The sequence below is a fragment of the Patagioenas fasciata genome, chromosome 6 (assembly GCF_037038585.1).
Source record: "Patagioenas fasciata isolate bPatFas1 chromosome 6, bPatFas1.hap1, whole genome shotgun sequence".
Lineage (NCBI taxonomy): Eukaryota > Metazoa > Chordata > Aves > Columbiformes > Columbidae > Patagioenas > Patagioenas fasciata.
Window position 1 is genome coordinate 15,124,967 of NC_092525.1, and position 25,255 is coordinate 15,150,221.

The 25,255-nt window shown below is 53.6% G+C and overlaps 1 protein-coding gene across 12 annotated transcripts in view; it reads left to right on the forward strand.

Annotated features, from left to right (window-relative positions):
- CACNA1E (calcium voltage-gated channel subunit alpha1 E) overlaps positions 1-24,974 on the forward strand; it is a 171,241-nt gene extending 146,267 nt beyond the window's left edge. For 6 of the 12 annotated variants that reach the window (XM_071810004.1, XM_065842406.2, XM_065842409.2 and 3 more), the window contains 16 exons: positions 525-608; positions 722-847; positions 1,040-1,105; positions 3,309-3,400; positions 3,817-3,982; positions 4,117-4,244; positions 11,709-11,805; positions 13,733-13,838; positions 14,967-15,074; positions 15,589-15,689; positions 15,971-16,077; positions 16,715-16,823; positions 18,030-18,158; positions 19,799-19,979; positions 20,100-20,293; positions 21,320-24,974. In XM_071810004.1, the coding sequence (XP_071666105.1) occupies positions 525-608; positions 722-847; positions 1,040-1,105; positions 3,309-3,400; positions 3,817-3,982; positions 4,117-4,244; positions 11,709-11,805; positions 13,733-13,838; positions 14,967-15,074; positions 15,589-15,689; positions 15,971-16,077; positions 16,715-16,823; positions 18,030-18,158; positions 19,799-19,979; positions 20,100-20,293; positions 21,320-21,859 (2,334 nt within the window). In that variant the 3' untranslated portion in view covers positions 21,860-24,974. The other 6 variants (XM_065842405.2, XM_071810009.1, XM_071810005.1 and 3 more) reach the window with 5 other exon arrangements.
- Positions 24,975-25,255: the final 281 nt, after the last annotated feature.

Here is a 25,255-nt window from a genome sequence, read left to right on the forward strand (position 1 = left end):
TTAAGATTTGAATTGTAAAATGGTTTGGATTGGAAGGGATCTTTAAAAGCCATCTAGTCCAACCCTCTTGCTATTAGCAGGAACATCTTCAACTAGATCAGGTTACTCAGAGCCCCATCCAGTCTGGCCTGGGATGTCTGCAGGGATGGGACATTTGAAGCCACAGACTGTGTCTTCCTCAGCTACTCTTTGCTGCTTATGAGCGAGCATTGGATTTGCTCTTTTATAGTTTCTTTCCTATTTCTAACCTGTACTGGGAGATGAGATCCTCTAGCAGGGTGGTTTCTAGATATCCTTGGATGCGTGAGTCATCTCCCAGGAGAAGCTGCTCGCTACAGACGTGCTCAGGTCTGCCATCTCAGACACAGGATGATGCTCCAGACCATGGCCGCGTACAAATGGGTGGCAAGGTCTCTGCTGCTGCTACTTTTGTTCATGAGCAGCCTTGGGCCGTGGCCCAGCACCCTTCAGACCTGCTATCACTGAGATCAAATCCATGTTCCCTGTCTCCTTCCTTTTTGCAGAATTATTTCCGGGACACCTGGAACATCTTTGACTTCATCACTGTCATTGGCAGCATTACGGAGATCATCCTGACGGACACCAAGGTGAAGCAGGGACTGGGAGAAGTGGGGTGTACTACTGTGAGAAGCAGGGTGTACCTCTGGGAGGGATGGGGGGACCTCCACCTACTCCTGACCCCGTTCTCATCCCCTCCCAGCTGGTGAACACCAGCAGCTTCAACATGAGCTTCCTGAAGCTCTTCCGGGCTGCTCGGCTCATCAAGCTGCTGCGCCAGGGTTACACCATCCGCATCCTGCTCTGGACCTTCGTGCAGTCCTTCAAGGTAAGTCCTGTGTGCCCTGGTTTCTTCCCAGGCTGTGGTGCTGCTCGCTAATGCGGGCAGTTCCCAAGGTCTTGCTGCCTTATTGGCTTGTAGAACAGACAGAGGGGCACAGCTTACCTGCTCGCTGTGCTTTTTGCACTCTTTGGTGCTGGACCTGAGCTCAATGAGATGACTCATCTGCTTCTCTTGCAGGCTCTCCCCTATGTCTGCCTCTTGATTGCCATGCTTTTCTTCATCTATGCCATCATTGGGATGCAGGTGAGCACAGACATCTCAGTGTGCATCCCTCTGGTGCGGACAGGCTGTGGACCACCATGTCATCAGCATTACACACAGCAGCCAGCCTTGTGCCTGCCTGTCGTTACTTCACTCAGTCACGGTGTCTGGCAAGGTCTCGAGGGTGGAACACCTTGTTTGGGAGCTTCAAAAACACATGCCCTGGGAGAGCTGCCACAGGCTTGTTCAGTCAAGCTCCACAGCTGCCTTCTCAACTTGTCCATTTGGAGATGTGGCCTTGGGGACTCAGCTGGGCATCTTGTGGTGGCAGCTGCTTTCAAATTGCCACCCCTTTGTTTCACAGTTTCAGAAATGACACCCCATCTCCAACTTCCTAGCAGCCTCCAGAGATTGATTTCATGCCTGAAGGGGACCTGGTGAGCAGCCTTCTGCCTTTACCATCTGAAGGGCTGCATCATGGTGGTGATCCCCACAGCCCACCCTCCACCTGGTCCCTCTGTGGAGGGACTGTCTGATGGTCCACTTGGGCTCTTGTGCTTAGGGACCTGCAATGACCTATCAGGTGGTGGGAGGTCATAGAATCATACAATAGTTTGGGTTGGAAGGGACGTTCAAAGCTCATCTAGGCCAATCCCCCTGCCATGAGCAGGGACATCTTCACCCAAATCATATTGCTCGGAGCCCTGTCCAGCCTGGCCTGGGATGTCTCCAGGAATGGGGCATCCACCACCTCTCTGGGCAACCTGGGCCAGGGTCTCACCACCCTCATTGTAAAAATATTTCTGCAAAGTTCTGCAGAGCATGGGGAGACGTGAGCTTTCCAGGCTCCAGCTGATAAATAAGAAGCACGTGAGTTAAAACCCTCAGCTCCACACGTGCCTCAGGGCTGGCTCAGTTCTGCCGTTACTAAATCCTACACCGAGGATCTGACAAAGCATCTCTGACGCCGAACGCTCGGGTTCTGGAGCTGCCCGATGAGCCAGCCACCGCAGTACCCGCTACCATTGCCCGACGTACACTGCCAGGATGGGCAGATTTTGGGGGGGCAGCGCTTCTGTCTGCTGGGGCTGCTTGGCAGCGCTGATGTTTCGTCTCTTCCACCTCCTTTCTCCCACCCAGAGAGGTGCGTGGTTGGTTTTTGGCCACTTTGTCCTGCACATCTCAACACTGATTCCAGGTGTTCTTGGTGCTAAACAACTGCCATCTGACTCAGCCCCCCCCGCTCTACTGTGTGGTAGTATTTGATTTATTTTATGGTGGTGTGATTTTTTGTTGTTTTTTTTTTTTTGGTTTTGTTTTTTGTTTTTTTAACATCATTGTGAACAAATCTCCAAGCAGTAAAGTATGTGGGCGTTATTTGAGCAAAATAGCTGGAGGCAGAAAATATTCTACAATTACACATTCCAAAACACCTGTACAGGGGGAAAAAATACTCTGCAGTTAGTGTATTTTTAGGTTCACAGAAAGTGGAATAAATATTTAACGGTAATAACGGCATATTTTTCCTATTTGAGGCACTCTGAACATTTGTCATGTCCTACAATGGCCTTGGCTGTGGGTCATTATTAGAATATTGTCTGTTTCTGGGGCTTCATTTCTTCTTTTGGCCCTGGGGATGGTAGTCCCAGGTGTCTGGCTATCTGTGTCAGTCTGTCCTTCTGTCACTGAGCACTCTCCCACCCTGTTTGCACCACTGTGCCCAACCCCAGCATCACGGATGGTATTCCCACCAAGGGAAAAGCTCCCAGGAGTTTCCAGGACCAGGACCCAGCACCCACTCAGGGTGATGCGACTCGTCCCTTTGCCTCAGGACCACCGGCTGTCATGCAATGCTCAGGTGCCACCTGTAGCGCAGCAGAGAGATGCATGTGAAGTGGTTGGGTTCTGGTTGATCACGGGTCCTCTGTGCTCCTGTTTCCATGGCATTTTGGCCTCTCACAGCCTTTGCCACCCACCACAAACCCCCTGCTGGGGAGAGGAGAGTCTCCTTCACCAATGGCTGCTCAGTGTCAGCTCCTTGGCTGCGCACTGGGCTGCCTTTTCATGGGGAATTGCACAGAGAGGCTGTTTTGGGGACTGGCCATGCTGAGGGTGATGGACCTGGGGCAGGACCAGTCCCTGCAGCGCAGGGGTTTGTGCCCATGAGCCAGCGTGAACGTGCAGCCAGTTCCCTGGCTGCTGAGCTCTTGCCTCAATAATTAAACCCTTTTTCTCCCTCCTGTAGGTTTTTGGCAATATCAAACTAGATGAGGAAAGCCACATTAACCGGCACAACAACTTCCGCAGCTTCCTGGGCTCCCTCATGCTCCTCTTCAGGTAAACAACCCTAGAAAACTCCTCTGGCTGTGTTTTTGGGTGCAAGTGAGCCAGGAGCTGGGCTGGGCAGGTTCTCACTGTTTGGTAGAGGTCAGCTATTGGTGCTAGAGAGCAACGGGACAAACACACAGCCACATGAGCTCAGGAACCCCTTTTTTCCCTACACTGCCCCCCAAAAAGATGTCTGTCTCCCAGCTCTTCGGACCAGTTGGCTGGGGGGGCAGTTTGCTCTGTGTGCCAGGAGCTAGACTTGTGTGGGTCCAGCTCGGTTGCTGTTGACCCATTTCCTCGCTCCTCTGCATGCCGGAGATGGGCACGGGGTTGCACAACTTCTTGTGAGGCTTCTCCTGGGGGCATCTGTCCGAGCTCCATCCTGTGGCACCACGAGCTGCTGAGCACCACTGTGTTGGGTGCAGGAGTGCCACGGGAGAGGCATGGCAGGAGATCATGCTGTCCTGCCTGGAGGGCAAAGGCTGTGAGCCAGACACGACAGCAACATCTGGGCAGAATGAGAACGAACGATGCGGCACTGACCTGGCTTACGTTTACTTCGTCTCCTTCATCTTCTTCTGCTCGTTCCTGGTGAGTTGTTCTCTGCTTGAGAGCCCTGGGGGGTTCTTCTTATCAGTGCCCCAACCTGCATCCCATCCGTAGGGTCATCTCTGCTCCCTCGCCTCCTACTTTCATTTCTCTCTGCCTTTTTCCATTTCACTTAGATGCTCAACCTGTTTGTGGCTGTCATCATGGACAATTTTGAATACCTGACTCGGGATTCCTCCATCCTGGGACCTCACCATCTAGATGAGTTTGTCCGGATCTGGGCAGAGTATGACAGAGCAGCGTGGTATGTAGCCAGCTCATTCTCCTCATGAGCAACCTCTCACAACTGGTTCTAAGTGGGTGTCTCTGTCTTTTATTGGAAACCAGCTGTGGTACCTGGGATGGTCAGGGAAGGGCTGCTCTTGCCCGCGGTCATTACAAGAGCAGAGGTTGGTTCCTACAGCACCTGGTGGCACAGGCATCTTGGGTGATGTTCACGGTTTGCCATGGTGTTTATCCTGAGTGCTGGAGGTTCCTGCTCTTCCTCTTCTCCCCAGTCAATGGGTAGGTCCCTCTCCACCTCCTTCCCTGTCCCCATGCACCACCTGAGTGTCCTTGCCCTGAGACCAGCTCCATCGCCTGGTCCCCAGCACCCGCAGCCCCCCATCAGAGCAGGGCTGAGGGTGACTTGTTCCCAGCCCTTGGGAGATGCTGGAGGTCTACTGGGCTCCTGCCAAGTCACCACTCAAGAACCTCGTTTGGAGCATGTTTGCGGAATTGTGTTCCTACGCTGGCCAGCCCTCTCACACCTCTAGAGACAGGAGGACTGTTTCTTTTTTCCTGCACTCATGCCTTTGCTGACAAGGACCCCAGCAAACTGGGCTTGCATTTGCAGGTTGCAGTTTTTTCCCAGCAATGGAATGGGGTGCATATATATGTGTATATATATATATACATATATACACATATATATATATATATATACACACACCCTGGCCATATATACCCTGGGTGGCCAGGCTTTGGCTTTGCTGCCACTGCAGACAAGCTGCTCTCCACTGTTCCCTCTGGCTCAGTCTGGAGCATCCACAGGGCAGTGTGGAACCCCCGGCAGCTCTAGGAGCGTATTTGCCTTCCATTCAGCCCCAGCACCATGAGAACATCTTGTGTGGCCCCTTCCTCCCTCCCCCAGCCTGGGGACTGCCTCTCTGGAGCCACGGCCCTCTCCTGCTGTGCTGGGGAGCGTGGGCGATCTTAGCTCAAGAGACCTTGGCAAACACACATGTTCCCTTTGGAGACTCTTCGCCTCCACTGCTAATGTCCTGCCCCTCAAGAGACCAGCTCCAGCCAAGATTGTTTTTTCCTTTTTTTTTTTTTAAATTCCTAATGTCACCAGCTCCTGGCATAGTTTCCTCTACCGTTTCTGTCCAAGCCTGGGCAACTCAATGCTGGCCAGGTTCCTCTTGGTGTGGTCTCCACCAGCACATTTGCTGATGTGTAAAGTCCCTACGGGCAGGTAGGTTTGCTAGTTACGGGGGTGAATATGCCCTTGTGCAAGGGGGAAAGGTCAATGTGGGTGAGTAGGTGGTCCTGATGGGCAACTAGAGAAGGAAGAGAAGGTGGGAGCAGTGAAACATCCAGCTGCCTGGTGTGGAGTTTCTCACCTATGGATTTTGGGAGGGATTTCTTCACACCAGGCCCTTCATTATCTCTCACCTCCTGTGTTAGTGTCCTTGAGTGTCCAGGACAGTCACTGTAAAAGCATGCCCACGCTGTCTTATTGATGCCATGCACCCCTGTGATTTCTGAGCAAACTGTGCTCTTCCATTGTGGTGTGTAGTTAGGGGACATGTACAGGAGCTGGTGGTGCTGGGCCCATGGGACAGCCCTGGCCCCCATTGCTGGGTGAGGAACAGGTGAGTACATCCAAACAGGTCCCATCACCTGAGTGGAGCAGCAGTTCTGCATCCTGACACTGGGACCATCACATGAAGGGTCTCATGGGGACACCATCCAGCACCAGGGGGTCTCAGGGATGTATTTTGCCCAGACAATTGGGTTAGCTCTGTCTAGCAATGGAGAAGGGATGGGAGAAGAACAAGGAGAAACCAGAGGCAAATCGCTGGGTAGGACGGTGATGCTGATCTTTGCCTCTTTGTGTGGTTTCACTCCAAGCTTGTCTAAGGATGCTTAGGAGGCTGCAGCACGCTGCACCTCAGCACTTCCACCCCATGGGGTCCTGCTTCCCAAAGGGCTCTGGTCTGGAGCGGAGTGGGGAGCTCAGCATCCGGTGGCCCTTGCACCCTCTCCTGCCAGCTCTCCGCCTCAATGGCTTCAGTATTTCAGCCGGTGCAGGAGGGATACGGGCTGTATCCTGCAGCAACTGCACCTGGGTCTGGAGAGATGTGCTTCTGTGGAAGAGAAGGGGTGTGTGTATGGGAGGGTTTGCTTCTAATAATGTGTACCCTTGGCAGAGTGTGGTCTGGTGGTCAGAGCACAGGACTGGACCGCAAGGGACCAAGGTGCTAGTGCCACAGCCACCAGTCACCAGCTGGTCACATTATCTCTCCCTGTCTCAGGTTCCCCAGATACTGGAGATACAAGTGACTCAGCTGCCAACCTCCCTGGGACCTTGTGAGGACCAGAGAGTTGACCACGTGAGGGTAGGAGGCTCTCTGGTGGTGTGATGGGACACCACTCCATCAAAAGGGCTCATGGTGGCTAGAGCCCAACCAAACTGCAGTCTCAACCCAACCAAGCTGCAGTCTGATCCTCGTCTAAAATCCAGACCCTCTCCCACAGAGTGTAGGTGGCCAAGGGCACGATGAGAAAGGGTGATGGGGTGGTGTCTGCTGCCAAAACCATTCTTCTCCAGGGTAGGCATGGATCAGTATGAGGAGGTATGGAGAAGTCAGTAGCTGATGCTCACAACTTTCCCCTCTCTGGGTCTGACAGAGCCAGAAGGAGAAAAGCCATGTACCCACAGATGGCCTCAGCCTCCCTCCCGGTTAAGCTCTCCGTTCTCCCCTGCACCCTCTCAGTGTCCTATTAACCCACCTGTGCTTCCTTTGCAGCGGCAGGATCTCGTATAAGGATATGTACAAATTAGTACGGGTGATCTCGCCTCCTCTGGGCCTAGGAGAGAACTGCCCCTACAGGGTGGCGTGCAAGGTTTGCCTCCCAGTCCTCCGCCACAAACCTGGCCCCGGGACGCACCATCCACCCCTCCTTACCCCCCTGCTCCACCGCCCACCTGAGGGAACCCTGACGTTGCTTTCCTTTGAGTTTAAAGAGGTCCACGGCCTCCCAGAGCCAGCAGCTGTCCTCCTCCAGGGGAGGCATGAGTGGGGCCAGGGGGACGTCAGAGCCTCCCAGGGTGGGTTTTGACAAATTGTCGCCACAGCCAGCCCCCCCACCCCAACCCCATAGGTTCAGAGCCCCCTGAAGGGTCCCAGGCCAAATGCGACCATCCCTGCTTGGCTTCTCAAAGTGTCCTCACACAGGAGCAGGACTTTTGGGGGGGATTCAGGTGTGGTTTACTTCTGGCGAGGGAAGGGGGTTGCAAAGGTAGGAGGATGTTGGAGACTTTACTGTTGTTTTGGAGAGTGAAGGCTGGGGAAAGGGTGGGGAGGCCATGGTGACCCCTGTCCCTGGGGGACACTGTGATGTTCCCAACAGGCTCTTCCTCAAGCGTGGCACTCAGAGGACACACAACCATGTCTCTGTGGAGCAGGACTCTTGCTAGTCTTGCCCTTGGCTTGCTGGACTTGCCTGGGAGGTGGTGGCACCTGGACACATCTCTGGAGCTCAACAGCTCCTCTCCCTCTGCTTGAGCCAAGCTCCCTGCTGCTGACTGTGAGTCTATGGCAGCAATTTGGCCTCCTTGTGCCTCTCTGACTTGCACTTCTTTTTTTTTTTTTTAATTTTATTTTGGGGTGACAGCTGAGCAAAATCGTGTGCCTGCTGCCTTCTCCAAAGTGCCACAATGCCTGTGTCTGTGCCTATAGTATGAAAGGATGAACTACCGAGCTTGCTCTTCCCTCTTCATCCCTCCTGGCCTGAGGAGATGTACAAGGGCAGCTCAGATGCCCCTGGCGCTTCGTCTTGGCTCAGCAGAAAAAGAGTGTTCCTTGGTGCGGCATGATGTAGCCATCACATCCTTCTAGGCGTGTCAGAAATGCTTCTTTCGGCCATCATCCCTGGAACAGGTCTGTCACCCTCCACAGCTGGTCATGGGAATGATAAGCACATTTGCAATCTTGAAGGAGACCACCAGAAGAGAAGCAGAGCAAGTGAGACAGGACTTAGACTCTCGGTCATTTCATTTATGCAGAGGTATTTAGTGACAGGAGGTTTCTTGCAGACATCTCAGATGGCTCATCAGTTCAAGGAGGGGCTCCTTGCAGGCTTTTTACTCTTCTCTGTTGCATCCCTGGCAAAGGATGGTGGCTTTCAGGACACTTGCTTAGGTCCCTGCAGATAGAAGACACCTTCAGGAGGAATTTCTAGTCTTTCTCGATTGACATCAGGGCTCCTCCTCCATGTGCACAAGGCATTTCAAGGACAAGAGATTTTCAGGGATTCCTACTGCCCTGGAACAATTCCCAAAAGGCAACGGATGAAAAAAGAAAACCTATTTGGTTGTTGCATCTTGCCACCATGGTCCAGATCCAAAAATGCCAACCTGACTTCCTCACCTTTTCAGTTTGGTGAGCCTGCCCTGCACATCGACAGTGCACAAGTTCTCCTTCCTGGATCCCACAGCCCTGTCCTGCTGTGACAACGATGACCTGCAGAAACAACCACTAGCGTGCTTATAGAATCATTTGGATTGGAAGAAACCCTCAACATCATCAAGTCCAACCATTAACCTAACACTGTCACTAAACCATGTCCCTAAAAACCTTTATGGAGTGGTGGGCAGCCTGCTCTGGACAAGATGGTGCTTGAGCAAGTTCAGGACGCAGCACAGTAGTGCAGCGTGGTATGGAAATAGTCAATCCACAGGTCGGCTAACGAAGGGGTATTGATGCAGAAAGACTTCCCATGGCAGTTCAGTAAGCTCTGTCCTTATGCTGGAGAGAGCAGGTCTTGTAAGCAGACCTTGCTGGGACTGGATCTTGACAGCCTGCTCCACTCCTTGAGGCTATCTATCCCTTTCTTTCACCCTCTCTGCTTCTAGCAGTCATGCCAAAATTAGGCAAAGCATTGTTTTTGCCCCCTAAAAGTACCCCTGAGGTTGTCATGTGTTAGGTGAATGGTCCACAAACATTCATGTCCTTGTGAACATCTCCTATTCCTGAATCTACTCTTGCAGCACTTGCTATTCTGGTGCTCTAACATGGCACTGTATTTGTTTCCTAACCACAGGAGGACAGATGTCCCCCAGATTTCCCCCATCACTCACAGGGTTCTTTCAGAGCACCAGGACCGAGCCATTACTGCCTGGTGGTTTTACAGGCCACACCGTGCCACAGCCACAGGGCACATCTCCCTCCAGACACAGGACAGATGGCCAGCATTTCCCATCAAGGATGTTCCCATGCTGGGACCAGCTCTTGGGAGCCATCTTGTTCACATAGATGTTCCACATGCCTTCCTGTGTTTGAGTCTGGGGGATGTGGTTTCTGGGCACTGCTGTTCTGCTCAAAATGCTTTAAGATCTCTGCTCTGAGAAGCAGCAAAGCGTGCAGCCTGTCTGTGAGGGCAACACCGTTCTTGTGAGGTCCTTCTTGGTTACTGATGCAAACTCTTACTTTCATCCTTTCACGGGAACCTGTGGGGAGAATTTCAGTATGAAAGACACAGTGCTGGGAACAGTAAAATCCTCCCTACCAGGAAAGGTGGGTGAAGGATCACTGCCTTGCTTCCTTTTTTGCACAAAGCTTATGCATGAAAATTTGAAAGTCATCTGTCCCACTTCAGACACCTCCAGTCCATGCACATCCAGCTCTGCTAAGGTGCTGCTTATGGGCTCTTGGACCTGGATGTTTCCTCTTCTCACTTCGTAGTCTCCAGTGTTGTTATCAGTCCTTTTTCCAGCGCATTTAGGTGTGTCAGTTCTCAAAGGGGATCACTTGCCCAGCCTGTGCTGCACCTGCATCCCAAACAGTTCCAGTTGCAGGTAGTTACCATCCCTAGTTCACATCTGAAATGTCACAACTGATCTTGGTGGGGGCCTCTTCATCCAGGAGGCTGCTTCCAAGCCTGCCAGTACCCCCTACGAAGAGGTGATATCATCTTCTTCGCTTTTCATGTTGCTCTCAGCACACAGGTAGAGAATTGGTCAGGATCCTGCAAGGAGCGCTTAGTTTTTTGGCAGTGCCCTTTCTCCCAGGCCACCCCAGCTGTGATGGGTTCCTCTCCAGCAGCATCCTCCCAGCCCAGCTGTAAGGGTTGATGCCTTTGCTGTTGCAATGTTGCCCTTTACCATTAACCATCTTGAATGTCGCGGTGCAGGTTTGGAAGCCTGGCACAAGGGGAGGAAGAGGTTGCTGAGTCCAGGATCTCTGGGAGATCATAGAATTATAGAATCATTTTGGTTGCAAGAGACCCTCAAGATCATCAAGTCCAACCATTAACCTAACACTGGCACTAAACCATGTCCCCAGGAACCTCATTCATGCGTCTTTTAAACCCCTCCAGGGATAGTGACTCCACCACTTCCCTGGGCAACCTGTTACAGTGCTGGACGAGATGTACTTGAGTGGCCTCCAGGATGCGCAGAGAGAGGGAGGCACAGCCCAAGTACCTCAGCCTGGCAGAGGGCTCAAGGCGTCATTGGGTGGCCTGTTTTTGGTAGCGTTCCTCACTGCACAGCCCTGGGCAGGTCCTTGCAGAGCAGAGGAATGCAAGGTGGGGGTCCGTCCTAGCTCCCTCCCTTGGGAAAGCCAAACGAAGCCCAATGTTGGAAGGCCCAAACAGCTGCCTCTGCTGAGACTCTTTAAACTCCAACCTGGTGGAACTTGCAGCCGCATGTGGGAGAGAGCCAGGGTGGGAGCATGGCATGTGTAACTTTTCCTCCTGGTTTTGTTTTGTTTTGTTTTCTTTATTTTTTTCAGCCAATTCAGCATGCCTTTTTTTGCACTGGTGCATGGTGGGGAAGTGGTCCATCCGCAGAGCCAGACGGAAGCAACCGGGCATCTTCCTTTGACAAGTGACCCTGGCCCACTGCCTTCTATGCAAGATGCTGCCTCCCAATTGCATAGACCTTATGAACTGGGGATACACAGCCTTCCAGCTATGGGTTAGGTGGCCATGCAAAGCAACACCCAGGTCCCCCCCGAGGAGGGAAAGATGCTACGGAGGCCACAGAGCACTGTGGTGCAAACCACCCTTATCTCAAATAACCCATGGCTTGAGTGCCGTGTATCTGATTTATACCACTCACACACAGCCCTGGAACCTCTGGGATGAGTTGGGGGCTGCTGGAGTGCTTTAGGAGCTTTAGGAAAGGGGTTGAGAGCAGAGAAGGACCCCCAGACAGGTGCTCGAGGCCAGCAGCAGAGAGGAGAGGGGTGAGTCGCTTTCTGCCAGCATTCCTGGGTCTGTGTGAGCAGTGCTATAAATCCACATCAGGACAGTCTCTCATGTATGATTTGCCTTGATTAACGGGTTTCCTGTTCTTTTCCTGTTTGTCCGTTTGTTTCTTTTTTTTTTTTTCTCTCCTGTTTTCCTGTACTATTTTTTGTTCGTACGTTTTTTCCGCTCTCTGGGAATGCCTCCTCTCTCTGCATCTCCCTCCCTTCCCTTCCCCCTTCATGAGCAGTGGCCGAATCCATTACACTGAGATGTATGAAATGCTGACTCTTATGTCACCACCGCTAGGCCTCGGCAAGAGATGTCCTTCCAAAGTGGCCTATAAGGTAGATCAACCCTTCCTTCTATGGGGGCTAGAGCCGAGCAGGAGCCGAGGCTCGAGGGAGCTGCGGGAGGTGGGACTGGGGGGAGCTGGGGAGGTGCTGGGGGCATCCAACATGTGTTTAGCTCATTTATGGGGAGCCCGGTGCACTCAGAAGGGTCCTAGCCACACTGGTTTGTCTCCACAGCCCACACGTGTGATGCTGGTGTGGTCGGTCACAAGCCCGAGAAGCTCTGGGGTGGAAAACACCAGTGGGAGAGGAAGGACAGGATCAGCAATTCAGGATGTTTCAAAAAGATGGACCCAACATGTTACAATTACACAAAAATTTGCAGACGGTTTAATGAGTTATCAGGTTTTAATAACCTCTTTATAAATGCTCTGCGTTCCCTCTACCTGCTGTATGGATGACATGAAGATAATGGTTGATAGTTTGTGGCTGCAAAGTTATAGTGATTTCAAATTGGGTCCATCTTTTTAAAACACCGTGTAGCGTGGAAACAGGAGGGTTGGAGAAGACAAGGTGAGGAGCAAGCCCATAGCACAGCTGGGAGGGTGGGGTGTCCCCAGGAGCTCATCCTCTGGGCTTGGAACCATCCTTGTCCTGGCTGGTGCAGAAACAGGACTAAAGCCTGTGGAGGTGGGAAGCAGGTGAGCAGCAGGGACATATCCCAAAGGAGCAGCTCTGCAGTGCCTGAGGATCACAAGCTATCTCAAGGATGGCTTGTGCAAGGCAGAGTCAGGTGCCTTCTAAAGGTGTCTCTTGAGTTTTATCCCCATGCTTCTTCTGGGCTGGTGGACAGCAGTCGTGCTCCCAGCTGCATAGGCATGGAGCATGGGAAGCCCTGAAGGACCTGGGGTGGGAGCTTTGCTGAGGGCAGCAGCTGCTTGGACAAGACCTGGAGCTGCGGAGCAATGTGTTGTCCAGGTCTGGAGCAAACTGGAGGTTTCCTTGGCAGCGAACTGCTGCCTGCAGCCCTTTCCACAGCATTCAGGGAGGATTTCTGCACACTTGCAAACACGCTGCCACCCTCTCCAGCTCTCCCCTATTTGTTCACGCATGCATACATCCATCATCACACTTTTCCAGGAGAAAAAAAAAGGGAGGTTTGAAGGCAGGGAAAGGACATGAGGAGCCCAGGGTGAGGGTGGGGGGGAAGGAATGGGCAGGAAAGGGGTGACCCAAGGTATTCACAAAGCAAAATATACTCTCTGGAAAGTGGATCTGGTCACTTCGGTTTGCACCCCGCCTGCCCAGGGTGGGGAAGGAGCATGGCGTGTCTGACCTGCCCTGGTTGCCCTTCTTCTCCTTCCTTCTGCACTTTTTCTCCCCTCTCCTTCCCTTCCCCACCCTTGGATAATTTGGACCCTGTGCATGTGCTGGCAAAACTTCATCTCTGAAAAGATGCAAAAAAAAGGGAGCGCCAGGATGTAGCATGCTAGAGGAATCCAGCCGATCTGAAGTCCCTGAAGGTTAGGGACCCTCCTCTCCCCTGCCCAAGGTGGGAAGGGTTGAGAGCTGGAAAGCCAAACCCCCCGGGGAACGGAAACCTGAGCCCCTGCTCCCCTTCCCGAGCATCCCCCACGCCCGCATCCCTGCGGGGTCTGGGTGTCTTCCCAAAAGTGCTGGGAGGTGCCGGGGGGAAGAGGGGGCTCAGGGGCCGTTCCTGGGATGCAGGAGGAGCCCTGGAAGGCAGTGAGCCGGTGTCCTGGGGTGGAAGGAGCCGGGGGGGAGGGTGGCGGGGTGATCCTTGCCCTTCTTTTTTGGCTGTGCTGTTTTGACACTCTTTGTTGCTTTTTATTTTTTTTTTTAATTTTTATTTCATTTTTTTTTCCCTTTTGTTTAATGTTTAATTTCTTTTCCTCCAGCCTGGTCGATGTGTTTTTCGATATTGTTTTCCGTCCGCTGTTTTCTTCTCTCTCTTGCGCAGAGACTGGTGCTGATGAACATGCCCGTGGCTGAGGACATGACGGTCCATTTTACCTCCACCTTGATGGCGCTGATACGCACGGCCTTGGACATCAAAATTGCCAAAGGTGAGGTCAGTGGGGTAGAGAGGGGACAGAGCCAGGAGGGTTTCAGAGGGACCAGCGCTCATCCTTTGGGCAGGCTGAAGACATCACAGCCAACCTGGGGTGGGCCACCCAGAACCTGGCAGGTGGATAGAAGTGATTACCTTAAACAAGCAAATTTCTGCCACTCTCTCTAAAAAATCTGTTTCTTTGGGGAAGAGGTGGCCAGTTTTCCACTAGAGGCTGCTTCTAGAGAGCAGAAGCAGATTGATGTCCACTGCATAACAGGGAGAGAGAAAATTCTCCTTCCTCTCCATGTACAAAACCAAACCAGGGAGGTAAAAGATCACAAGGCTGGAGAAAAGAAAGCTCTCTCTTGAGGAAGATAAAATGTTCAGATCTGGAAAGCCTGCTTTGTTGTTGTTGCTGGAAACACTCTGATTCATCAAATCAAAAGCTTTCTGCCGAAACATGCCATTTTCAATAAAATGTCCCTCGGGAACAGCTCAGCTGTTGGAAGAAAACCCAGCCCAGGGCAAGATAGCGGTAAAAGCCCAGTGCTGAGGTGGCTCCTTGGATTCAAGCCCCTCTAGATAAAGCAGAGGTTTGAACCTGGTTCTCCTACAGCTCAGCAGAGTTGCCCCAGGCTTGGGTGTCTCTGGCTGGCATGTTTTGACAGCTCCATTTGAGCCTGGGTCTTCCTAAGGTGAGCAAATCCCATCAACACCAGCCAGAGAGCTCTGCTCTTCACTTTGCGCAGTATTTAAGGATTTCAGCCAAGTGGAGCTGCTCTTTCACCAGCACATGATCCGCTCACCAGCAAAGAGAAAGTGGGGCAGTAGCAGCAGGTGTGTGTGGGCTGGAAGCAGGACTGGAGCCACAGAGACGGACCCAAGGCAAGCTTGAAGATGGCAGCTTTGAGTGGGAGGGCAGGGGACGGGGAGATGGAAGCACATATGGAAGGGATGGTGGGAACATTTTCCCTGCGAGAGCAGGAGACCAGGCTCGGTGATGCAAGGTGGTCCTGCCAGCCCAGAGAGCTGGTTGCTGCTTGTGAACCTCACTTCAGCCTGAGAAAGGGGTGATTTTAGTTGAGTCCTGGTGCCAGGTCTAGAGGTACATGGACCATTTTTTCCCACCCTGCTGTTCAAGGTGGTGCAGATTGGCAGCAGTTAGACTCCGAGCTTCAAAAGGAGATCCTGACCATTTGGCCTCACCTGTCCCAGAAGATGCTGGACCTGTTGGTACCCATGCCAAAAAGTAAGTCTCTGCAAGGACTGTCATCACTGGCAAGTTGCCATCAGACCTGCACCAACCTCTTCCCAAAGGGGGGTGCGGACCAGTCAGACCAGTGTCCAGCTTGGAGGGGACAAGTGGGAAGAGGGTTTGTGTTGGTATGGGCTGGTTTCTGCCTTGCTCTGCCTGCCTGCTTGGGAACCCTCTTGAAAAATGTCCAGTTGCAGTGATCTACTCCTGCCAAACCCAGAGTATCCTGGAAATCATCTCTAGAGCATATAAGGGCAGGAGGTTGAGCATCATTTGCTCTGTTACACATGATGATGTGATAAAACCGTTTGTCTTGGTGGTTTATGATGATACTTTCAAACCACCTCCATCCATTTTATTTCCACGTGGGTGTTCAGGTCTCTTTTGGAGTGGTGAGCAGAGTCTGAGGGTCACCAGGGTATCCCACAGTAGGGCTGGTGCCTTTAGGCTTGCTGTTTCTCTTCAGACAAAAGTGTCCCTCTCCTTCCTTCCCTTCTTATGTTTTCAGCCTCTGACCTGACTGTTGGCAAAATATATGCAGCCATGATGATCATGGATTACTACAAACAGAGCAAAGCCAAGAAGCAGCGGCAGCAGCTGGAGGAGCAGGTGAGGCTCAGCGTGGGCATGTGGTGGGCCCAACGGGGATGTTCAGAGCATCCTCGCTGCTTCCTACCACATCCTGACCGAATGTGCAACCAGCCTCAGGGGGTGCAGCTCAGGGACGAAGATAGTAGGACAGGTTGGAGTTTGGTGCCTACAAGGCTTATGTATGTGCATCCTCGGTCCCCGACAGCAAACCTTCCCAAGCAGTGGAGACTTGGTTGGTGAAGCACTGCATGTTCATCTGCATTTAGTACAAGCTCAGCTTCTTCCTTTCTTCAATACAGAAAAACGCTCCCATGTTCCAGCGTATGGAGCCGTCCTCCTTGCCGCAGGAAATCATCTCGAATGCCAAGGCTCTACCTTACCTCCAGCAGGACACCCTCTCGGGCCTGTGAGTACCACCCTGAGAAGAAGGGAGGTATTCCTGGTGCTTTTCTGGTCCTGCAGCCATCATTCTCTGGAGCTGGCACTGGGATGCACAGAGCTAAAGAGATGCTGAAAGCTGGGGAAACCCAGACTGAGACAAAAAGCTCATGGCACAAAGTTTTTGCAGGGTCCTGGGAAGCTGGTGTATGTTGGCATCACCAACAGCAGCAGAGGTGGCCAAGGGGGATGGCCAGGTGTTTGCATGGAAGCTCTTGCAGGACCGTTGTGGCACTAAGTGCAAATTGTCTTACCTAGAATGATCTGGGATGGACCTGAACCTCACAAGCAGTTGAGCCGTGGGTCCCTACATTGTGCAGGGTCAGTGGGGGATCCCAACAGCTTTGCTAGTGGGAGTGAGTGATGGGAGTTGCTGGCAAGTGCACTTGGGATGTCCCACTGCTACCTCAGGACCTAGTGCACTGGTGCCCTCTCCTGCCCAGGCACCATTTCAGCTCTCCATAGCACATAATGTTTGTCCTGGGGGTCTTGATAGCCTGGGGGACAAGCACAGGGGCTCCTCAGCTCTGAGACACTGGAGTGGTGATGCTCAACAGCGGCAGCACCCGGCTTGTGGTTCCCCTGAAGCTGAACTGTCTTTGCAGGAGTAGCCGGAGTGGGTTCCACTCGCTGAGCCCACTCTCGCCGCAGGAAATCTTCCAGCTGGCGTGCATGGATCCAGCCCATGGGCAGTTCCAGGAGCACCAGTCTCTGGTAAAGTCACACACTGCCTGGTGGGGACTCGCCCGCGGTCACAGCGAGGATGCTGGTGGGCATGGGGAGGTGTGGGGCTGCTGACATGGCAGTGAAACGCTGCTCCTTGCCCCTGTGGCAGCGAGCATGGCAGCTGCTGGGTCACACACAGATCTGAGCAGGGGACAAATCTCCCTGGGTGTTATCCATGGGACTCTGGCCCCTCATCTTTTGACACAGCCTTCCTGGACCAGCTAGGGTCCAGGCAATGTCAAGTGCTTTTGGGGCAACAGCTGTGAGTGGGGTCTGATGTCCTGCAGTAAAATATCCTTCTCTTCACAGGCTGCTCTTTTTTCCCACTGAGCACGCTCATTTCAGTGGGTTACCCCATGCTGAGTGATGGTATCTGATGTTTTCGGATTCATGTTCATTTTGTTGTCAGTGCTGGTGTCCCTGACCCCAAACCAAGCTGTCAAACTGTCTCCCAACGGGAGCACACCCCTCCGGCCTCACACACATGCTGGCCAGCAGCAGCAGCGTCTGTCTGTCTGTCTGTGTGTGTATATATATATATATATACATATACATATCTCTATATATTTCTCTCCATGTCTGTGTGTGTGCATTTGTGCACCACCATGACATTTGTCAGATGCAGTGTGGTACCACTGTGCATCTCCAGCCCGGTCCGTGTCCCCAGGGTCTGTAGTTCTCTGTGTGAGCTGTACCTGCCCTGGCTACCCCGTCCATGTCACCATCCTGCCAGCAGGGAGGTGACAGATGAGACTGCTCCCTCCCCATAAAGTCACCTTTGAGCAGATCTCCAAGGTCACTCCCAGCCCATCTCCTTGACACCACATCCTGTACAAGAGTCCCCTAAATTGGGAATTAACCAAAAAGCAAAAGGAGAAGAAATTAAAGCCCAGGCAGTAAGGGCATCGCCAGATCCAGGCAGGGTTCCCACCACCATTGAAGAGGTGCAAGATGAATTGGCCATCAGGCGAGCCCAAACCACCATATCTGGGCTCCCCTCCAATGGCTTGTGAATCTGGGATTATTTTCCAGTGGCAACATGATAGATGATATATTTTAGACTTCCTTTTTGGCCCGCTTAAGACTACTGTCCCTGGTTGAGAGAGCAGGTTTGTCCCCTGCCCATGGGGCAGAAGCAGTGCACCACCCTGCTCCAACCTCATCCCAAGAGCTTGGCTGTGTCTTTATTTCCAGGAGCCAGAGGTTAGGGAGTTTCAAAGAGTGCAGCCCTCTAACCGTGGCAGCTACCTTCCTGTGGACACTCAGGACCACGCTGTCTCTGGGAGGGCCTCCTCCATGCCTCGTCTCACTGTGGATCCCCAGGTAAAACCAAGCAAAGCCCCCGTGGGTGCTGGGTCCAAGTAAAGTCCTACCAGGTAACATTGGGGCTTCTCTCCACACTGATCAAATCCTGCGAGCTCCACGGCATCCCCAATGCCCTGGTATCAGAGCATGTCCACATCTTTGGGGTGCTGCACAAGTAGGAGAGTTGCTGTTGCCCTAAATGGGGAGAGCAGCCAGGGGAATCCATCTCCTGGCTCATGTGGGGAGGTCCATGGTGGAGCAGGACCAAGCTGTGTCCCTGCAGTGGGACACCCCTCCTTTCCTCCAGTCCTGGGTGCTGGCTGAGGTTTGAGGAGTCCCAGCCCGGCTGTCTGATGATGTCCCAGGTGATGAAACGCCTTTTCCTTCGTTTCCCATTGTCCTGATGCACATGCTTCTCCATCTGTCCAGGGGAACCCAGGCCACATCTCACCTCTTCATTTGTCTGCCCGATTTCTCTGTTGTTCCGTCTTGTTACTCAGCCTCCACACAGACACAGATTCTCTTACAGGGTTTGGTTTTGCTGTGAAGTCTCTGGGTCTGCTTTCTCACAGAGGTGCTGGTGTGACATGTTGTGGCGCTTTGGGGCATGAAGAAGAAGGGAGGCTTTGCCTTGTGGGCTTTATTGACCATTCGGCAGCGGGGGAGGTGATCACAAGGGAGGGGATGGGAGCAGAAAGGGGACGGTGCGAGGAGACAGTGAGAATGACCTGAGGCTGCAGAGGGAAAAAGCTGCTAGAATAAAGTGAAGGAAAACATAGAAAGAGGTGATGTTCTCCACACAGAATGTGAGAACACAAGCTAGAAGGAGGGGTGAAGGTAGAAAGGAGAAGCACAGAAGCAAGAAAAGAAAGGAGAGGGATGATAAACTAAAGGAGTGGAGATTCAGGCCAGGCATAAGGAAGAAATGTTTTACACTGGGGGTGGTGAGAACCTGGCCCAGGTTGCCCAGAGAGGTGGTGGATGCCCCATCCATGGAGACATCCCAGGCCAGGCTGGACAGGGCTCTGAGCAACCTGATATGGGTGAAAATGCCCCTGCTCATGGACTGGGTGAGCTTTGAAGGTCCCTTCCAACCCAAACTATTCTATAAAACCTCAGCATGAGTCGGGAGAAGAGGGAATGAGCGCAGGGGAAGAGCATGCAGGAATAAAGGAGGACATGGGGGACCAGTGCTGCCACTGGAAAAGTGGCACAGCCAGGAGAATAAATGCTAAGTGAGGGACACTAGGGGAGTTCCCCTTCTCAATTAGTTCTTCTTCAATGTCTCTGTTTGCTCCACTCAGTCCTGTTTTTGAGGCGGGGATGGATGCTGAGGCAGCCTGGGTGGCAATGGCCTGTGTCCCCATGCCTGGGGGAGGATGCTGCTGCTGTACCCTGACACACAGCCCCTTGGCTTGGACCTCAGCCACTGACTTTGCTTGCAGAGCACAGGCAGGAGGGCTCACAAGTTGAACTCCACTTTCCTCTCACCTCTGATCTGTGCAGAGATTATTTAGGGGGTCTGTGCTTGGGCTGGCTGCCCTCCCACACCCTGAACCTCCCCATCCCAGAGGCTGGTGTGCCAGTAATAATGGGTGAACTGGTAATTCTGTAGTTGCTAACCCCCTCCCCGGCCGGCCGGGGTTGCTGCATTGCAGGTGGTGACGGACACGAGCTCAATGCGGCGCTCATTTTCCACCATTCGGGACAAGCGCCCCAATAGCTCCTGGCTGGACGAATTCTCCATGGAACGCAGCAGCGACAACACCTACAAGTCGCGCCGGCGCAGCTACCACTCCTCGCTCCAGCTCTCTGCCCGGCGCCTCAACGCCGACTCGGGTGAGCAAGGATGAGTCCCCTCATGCCACACCAACACAAAAAACAAAACAAAACATGCCAGCCAAGCGTTCCCTGCTCCTAGGGAGGGGATGGTGGGGACTGATGGGAGTGTCCCTGCAGGTCACCGATCTGATGGGCATCGCTCGGGTGGCAGAGAGAGGGGTCGATCCAAAGAGCGCAAGCACTTGCTGTCCCCTGACATCTCCCGCTGCAACTCGGAGGAGAGGAGTCCCCAGGCGCAGGACGAGTCGCCAGAGCGGCGGCGTGAGTCCCGGTCGCCCAGCGAGGGCAGGTCGCAGACACCCAACAGGCAGGTGGGTGAAAAAGTACTTTTTAGAGGCAAAGGGGATCACAGACAAGGCTCCTTGCCAAAAAAGGGAAGATAAGCCCCAATTCTGGGAGCTCTGTGCATGGAGAGTGTTGGTCTCTTCTCCCAAGTAATAAGCGATAAGATGAGAGGAAATGGCCTCAAGTTGCATCAGGAGAGGTTTAGGTTGGATATTGGGAAAAATTATTTCCTGAAAAGGGTTGCCAGGCATTGAAACAGGCCCGGAGCAGTGGTGGAGTCACCATCCCTGGAGGGGTTTAAAAGATGCATAGATGAGGTTCTTAGGGATGTACTTTAGTGACTGTTGGGTTAAAGGTTGGACTTGATGATCTTGAGGGTCTCTTACAACCAACATGATTCTATGATCTTCCTGTGGTGGCATCTGTCTGTGTTCCCCATGAGCTGAGCACATTGGGGCTGCTCACGCACCCTGCAGAGGATTTGGGGAGAGAGGTGGATCTCCACACTGATGCTCTCACCACCATGGCATCTGCTTACTGGCAAGGACGAGGTGTCCCAGCTACACAAGCCTGGAGATGCCAGTGCTTGTGTACTTGAAGCCCATGGAAATGCTGACTGTAGAGGCCAGCAGCCAGCCAGCCGCTAGCTAATCCCTCAATGAGTTAGGCGGTGTCCTGCTGTTGGTGGCCACCAAAAGGTATTTGCTCTTGACCATGGTGCAGACCCCAAGGCAGGGACAGGGTGGCAAAATACTGGCCCAGGTTGCCCAGAGAGGTGGTGGATGCCCCATCCCTGGAGACATCCCAGGCCAGGCTGGACAGGGCTCTGAGCAACCTGAGCTGGTGAAGATGTCCCTGCTCATGGCAGGGTTTGGACTAGGTGAGCTTTGAAGGTTCCTTCCAACCCAAACTGTTCTATGATTCTATAGGGTGGGTGAGGGTGCAAGGGACTCATCTGAGCAGGAGGGTGCTCCAAGGAGCCCCACGGCTTGGGGGGTGCCCGGTGCTGCCTGTCGCCCCTGAATTCCCCAGCATGTGTTGGTGCCTTGCAGGGAACGGGCTCCCTGAGTGAAAGCTCCATCCCCTCCATCTCGGACACCAGCACCCCCCGGCGAGGCCGTCGCCAGCTCCCGCCGGTGCCCCCCAAACCACGTCCCCTCCTCTCCTACGCCTCCATGCTGCGGCACGCCGGAGACGCCTCGCCGCCCCCTGAGGAGACCGAGGGGGGGTCCCCGCTCCTCTCCTCCAGCTTGGAGCCCAACGCCGCTGGCTTGACCGAGTCTTCCAGCTCCCCAGCGGGGAAGCAGAGCCGCCAGTCCACCCCTCATCGTTACATCTCGGAGCCCTACCTGGCCCTGCACGACGACTCGCACACCTCAGACTGCGGGGAGGAGGAGACCCTCACCTTCGAGGCGGCCGTTGCCACCAGCCTTGGCCGTTCCAACACCATCGGCTCAGCTCCACCGTTGCGGCACAGCTGGCAGATGCCCAATGGGCATTATCGGCGGCGGAGGCGAGGGGCAGGGCAAGGGGTGATGTGCGGGGCCAGCATTGACGTGCTCAGCGACACCGAGGAAGATGACAAGTGCTAGAAGCTGTCCCCACCATCCCATTTCAGCTCCCCCTGCCCCGTCCCGCCGCCATCCTGCCCCTCTCCAATGCATGCTCTTCGCCACGCCTGGGAATGAAACAAACCAAAAGCAAAATGCTGGGGGAAAGGAGAAAAGCAAAACGTCTGGAATGGAGGGGAAAAAAGAAAAAGAAAAAAGGACAAAAAAAAAAGTCTTTGTGCAAAAAAAAAATTAAAATCTGTCGACTTTCATTTATTACTATCACTTTTTTTTTCTGCACAGAGAAGCATTTGATGGGCAGCAGAGCGTGTGTGCTGGGGGGCGAGCAAGAGCCCCGCTCCCAGCCCCTAGCAGGACCCCCGGGAAGGCTCATCCCGATGAAGTGAGACCCCCGGGAAGGCTCATCCCAATGAAGTGGGACCCCTGCGAAGGCTCGTCCAGATGGTTTTCTGCTCCCCGAGGCCAGAGAGTCCCAGCAAGGGGGTACTGAGACCCCCTTCGCTCTGTGGCTCAGAGTTTCCTTCCCTGTGGGTCTCGCCCAGCCCAGGGACCAGGGGTGATGCTGGGGTGTGAGGGGTTGGGTTGCACCAGCCAGATCGGGGCGGCTCTGCCTGCTGGGGGATGCAAAACCGAAGCCAACAGGTTTATACTGGGGCAGGGGGGAGCAGGGTGGGGGCTCCGTGCTGCTGAATGTATCCCATCCCCCACTGACATATTTATTTCTATACAGAGAACTCTAGGTGTGGCTGTGTGTGTATATATGGTATGTGTGTGTATATATATTTATATGCTGTATATATAAAGGTATACACATACATGGATTTGTTTTAGTCATCTGACAAAGCTGGGGGGAACCCCTGGAGGTTTGTACTGCCTGCACCTTGGGGGGCTGCTGTGTATCCATCACTTTGGGAACGTCATCCTTTTCCACTCACCCCCTCCCAGACATTTGTATCAGTGGGAATTGCATTTTCTCTGTAAGAGTTGGCCATGGTCTTTGAGCAGCTGTGTGGTGCCCGCAGGGCAAGGACAGAGCTGTCCCTGGGGGAACAGCTCACTTGGCACTGGTGGTGCTGAGGGGGTGATGGCAAATACCAAAAAATGTGGTACGGGGCCACCATCCAGGGCCGGTCACTAATTAATCTGGTATTTAGGTGCTGTCAGGTCTAACAATCCATGCACACCCTCAGCTGTGGGTGCAATGCTTTGCCTACCAGCCCACGGAGTTGCTGGTGGCTTTGTGGTGGTGGGTGACTCATCCTGATGATCATTCTGCTGTGAGTTGTATCCGTCCTCAGCCCAAGTGTGGTCCTGGGGAGCCTTTGGAGCCTTGGGCTTGCTCCATGGGTCGGTGTGGTTGGACCAGGCATGGCCATGTGTGTGGAGGTGGGACGTGGCCTTCAGCCTTCATCCTACTCTTCCTTCTGCCCATGGCTTCGCTCTGCAGTGGGCTGTTGTGGTCTGGGGTCTTTGGGGCTGTTGTTTCCATTGGTCCTGGGTGACCTGTGTCATCTCCTGACCAAAAGACGTTACGGGTACAAACTGCGTGTGGAGATCAGACTCCGTCCTGATCGCTTTGTGAGCCCCCCCGAGAGGAGCTCTGCTTTGTGAGAAGCAAGTCCTGCCATCTCCAAAGGCTCCTGCACTCAATCGTGGACCAAACTCCTCTTTCTACTGGCCAAACAGTCCTCTGCACTCACAGAGCAGGTTTTGCTAATGGGGCCAAAACCTCCTGCTGCCTTGATGGGTCCCTGCCAGTGGTGGCATCTCTTCTGTCCCTGCTCCCCCCATGCTTTCTGAATAGACACTTCCATCTGCCAAATGATCCCAAAAGTCCCCAGGAAACCTCCTCCATTGCTCCAGCCCACTTCTTGCATCCCCCATCTTGGTGTTTGGGGCATGAGCATCTCCCATCCCTTCTGGGGATTGCCTGTCCCCTTCCAGCCATCTATGAGTCGTCCGTGGCTTCGATCCGAATCTGCCTGAGCATTGGTCCTTGCACCGGAGTTTGGGGGAGCCAGGACTGACTGGCAGCGTGGGACCACGTGGGGGATGAGGATGCGGCAGCGCCGAGGGAAGCGATACCGTCCACGTTCTAAATATAGGTGCTGGCACTGTCTGCTGCTAAATGCGGAAAGGTGTCTGACAATACGCCACAGCCCACGAGGAGGGGAGGAGGTGGCTTTTTGTGTCTCTGCCTGTTCGGTGGGAGGGAGATGCTCTTGAGGGGTGGGGGGCACGTTTCATGCGGATTTCAAGCTCTGAATGTTTTTCTTTCCTTGGCCCCAGGACAGGGACAGCAAGGGGTGTGTGGTGATGCTCTGCAGCAGTGGCATGGGCTGGGGCAGAGCCCCTTGGGGTGCAGCCACATGTGGCAGACGCACCTGAGCTTTTTTGGCACGTAAGACCTGTGTTTTACTAACGTACAGAAACTGTATGAAGCAAACCAGAGCCCCGTTTTTTCTCAGGAGGGGCCGAAAAATGGCCCGCTCCTGTTTCTTTCGCAATAGCCGCAGATCTGCTCCCACAGCAGGGAGGGCAGGTGGGGTCTCATGGGGACAAGTGGCACCTCCAAAGCATGTTTCTGAAACCAAAAACAAAGCCCCCCAGGAGAACCATGGAAAAGACTGTTGCCGAGGGGGAAGGAGAAAGAGCCCTGAGGCACCATGGCAGCCTTCGTCTTGCTTTTCAAGGCACTGGACTCACTTTGCTGCTGTATGATCTCGTCTGTGGCTTTTTGGATATCTCTTTTACCTCCTGGACACCGAGGATCAGTGGCTGCTGGCTGTGTGTGACCATGGGAGGGAGGATGAGAAAGGGAGGGATGTGTTTCGACCTCTGCCTGTATTGGACAAGACCTCTGCCCAGGCAGGGATTCACCAGTAGCATGGAACTGGTTCCCAGTTTGGCGCTGGGACTGGGCTCGAAGCCCTGCAAAGCTCCTGAGGCCAAGGGAGGCGGGGTGGGGGATGCTCTTGCCTTTATCTCCCAGGTGCTGGGGCAGGATGTTGTAATATAACATGCTCATTTGGACCCAAGCAGGGAACTGAACCAACTGACGGCGATGTACAACTTCAATGTTGTTTTTTTTTTTTTTGTCAAGAGGAAAGAAAAAATAAAAACTTGTTGTAAAGAACTGCTGCAGGCTCCATCTCATTGGGAACCACCCACACTGGCAGGGCCGTGGGGACCCCAGGTGAGATGTCAGAACCCCGCCATGGCAGGGAGTGGGTGGTGGGATGCGGGGTCACGGCGGCTGTCCCCTGCCAGCCCTGCTGTGGCATCCCTGTGTCCCCAAAAGCAGGATGGGGGGCCTGTGAAGGGGAGGGGCAGGGAACACATTTGGGAAGGGGTGTCACCCTGGGAGAGCTGTGGCTCATGTCTGGCTGCTTCCAGACATCCTGGCTGGGGGACAAC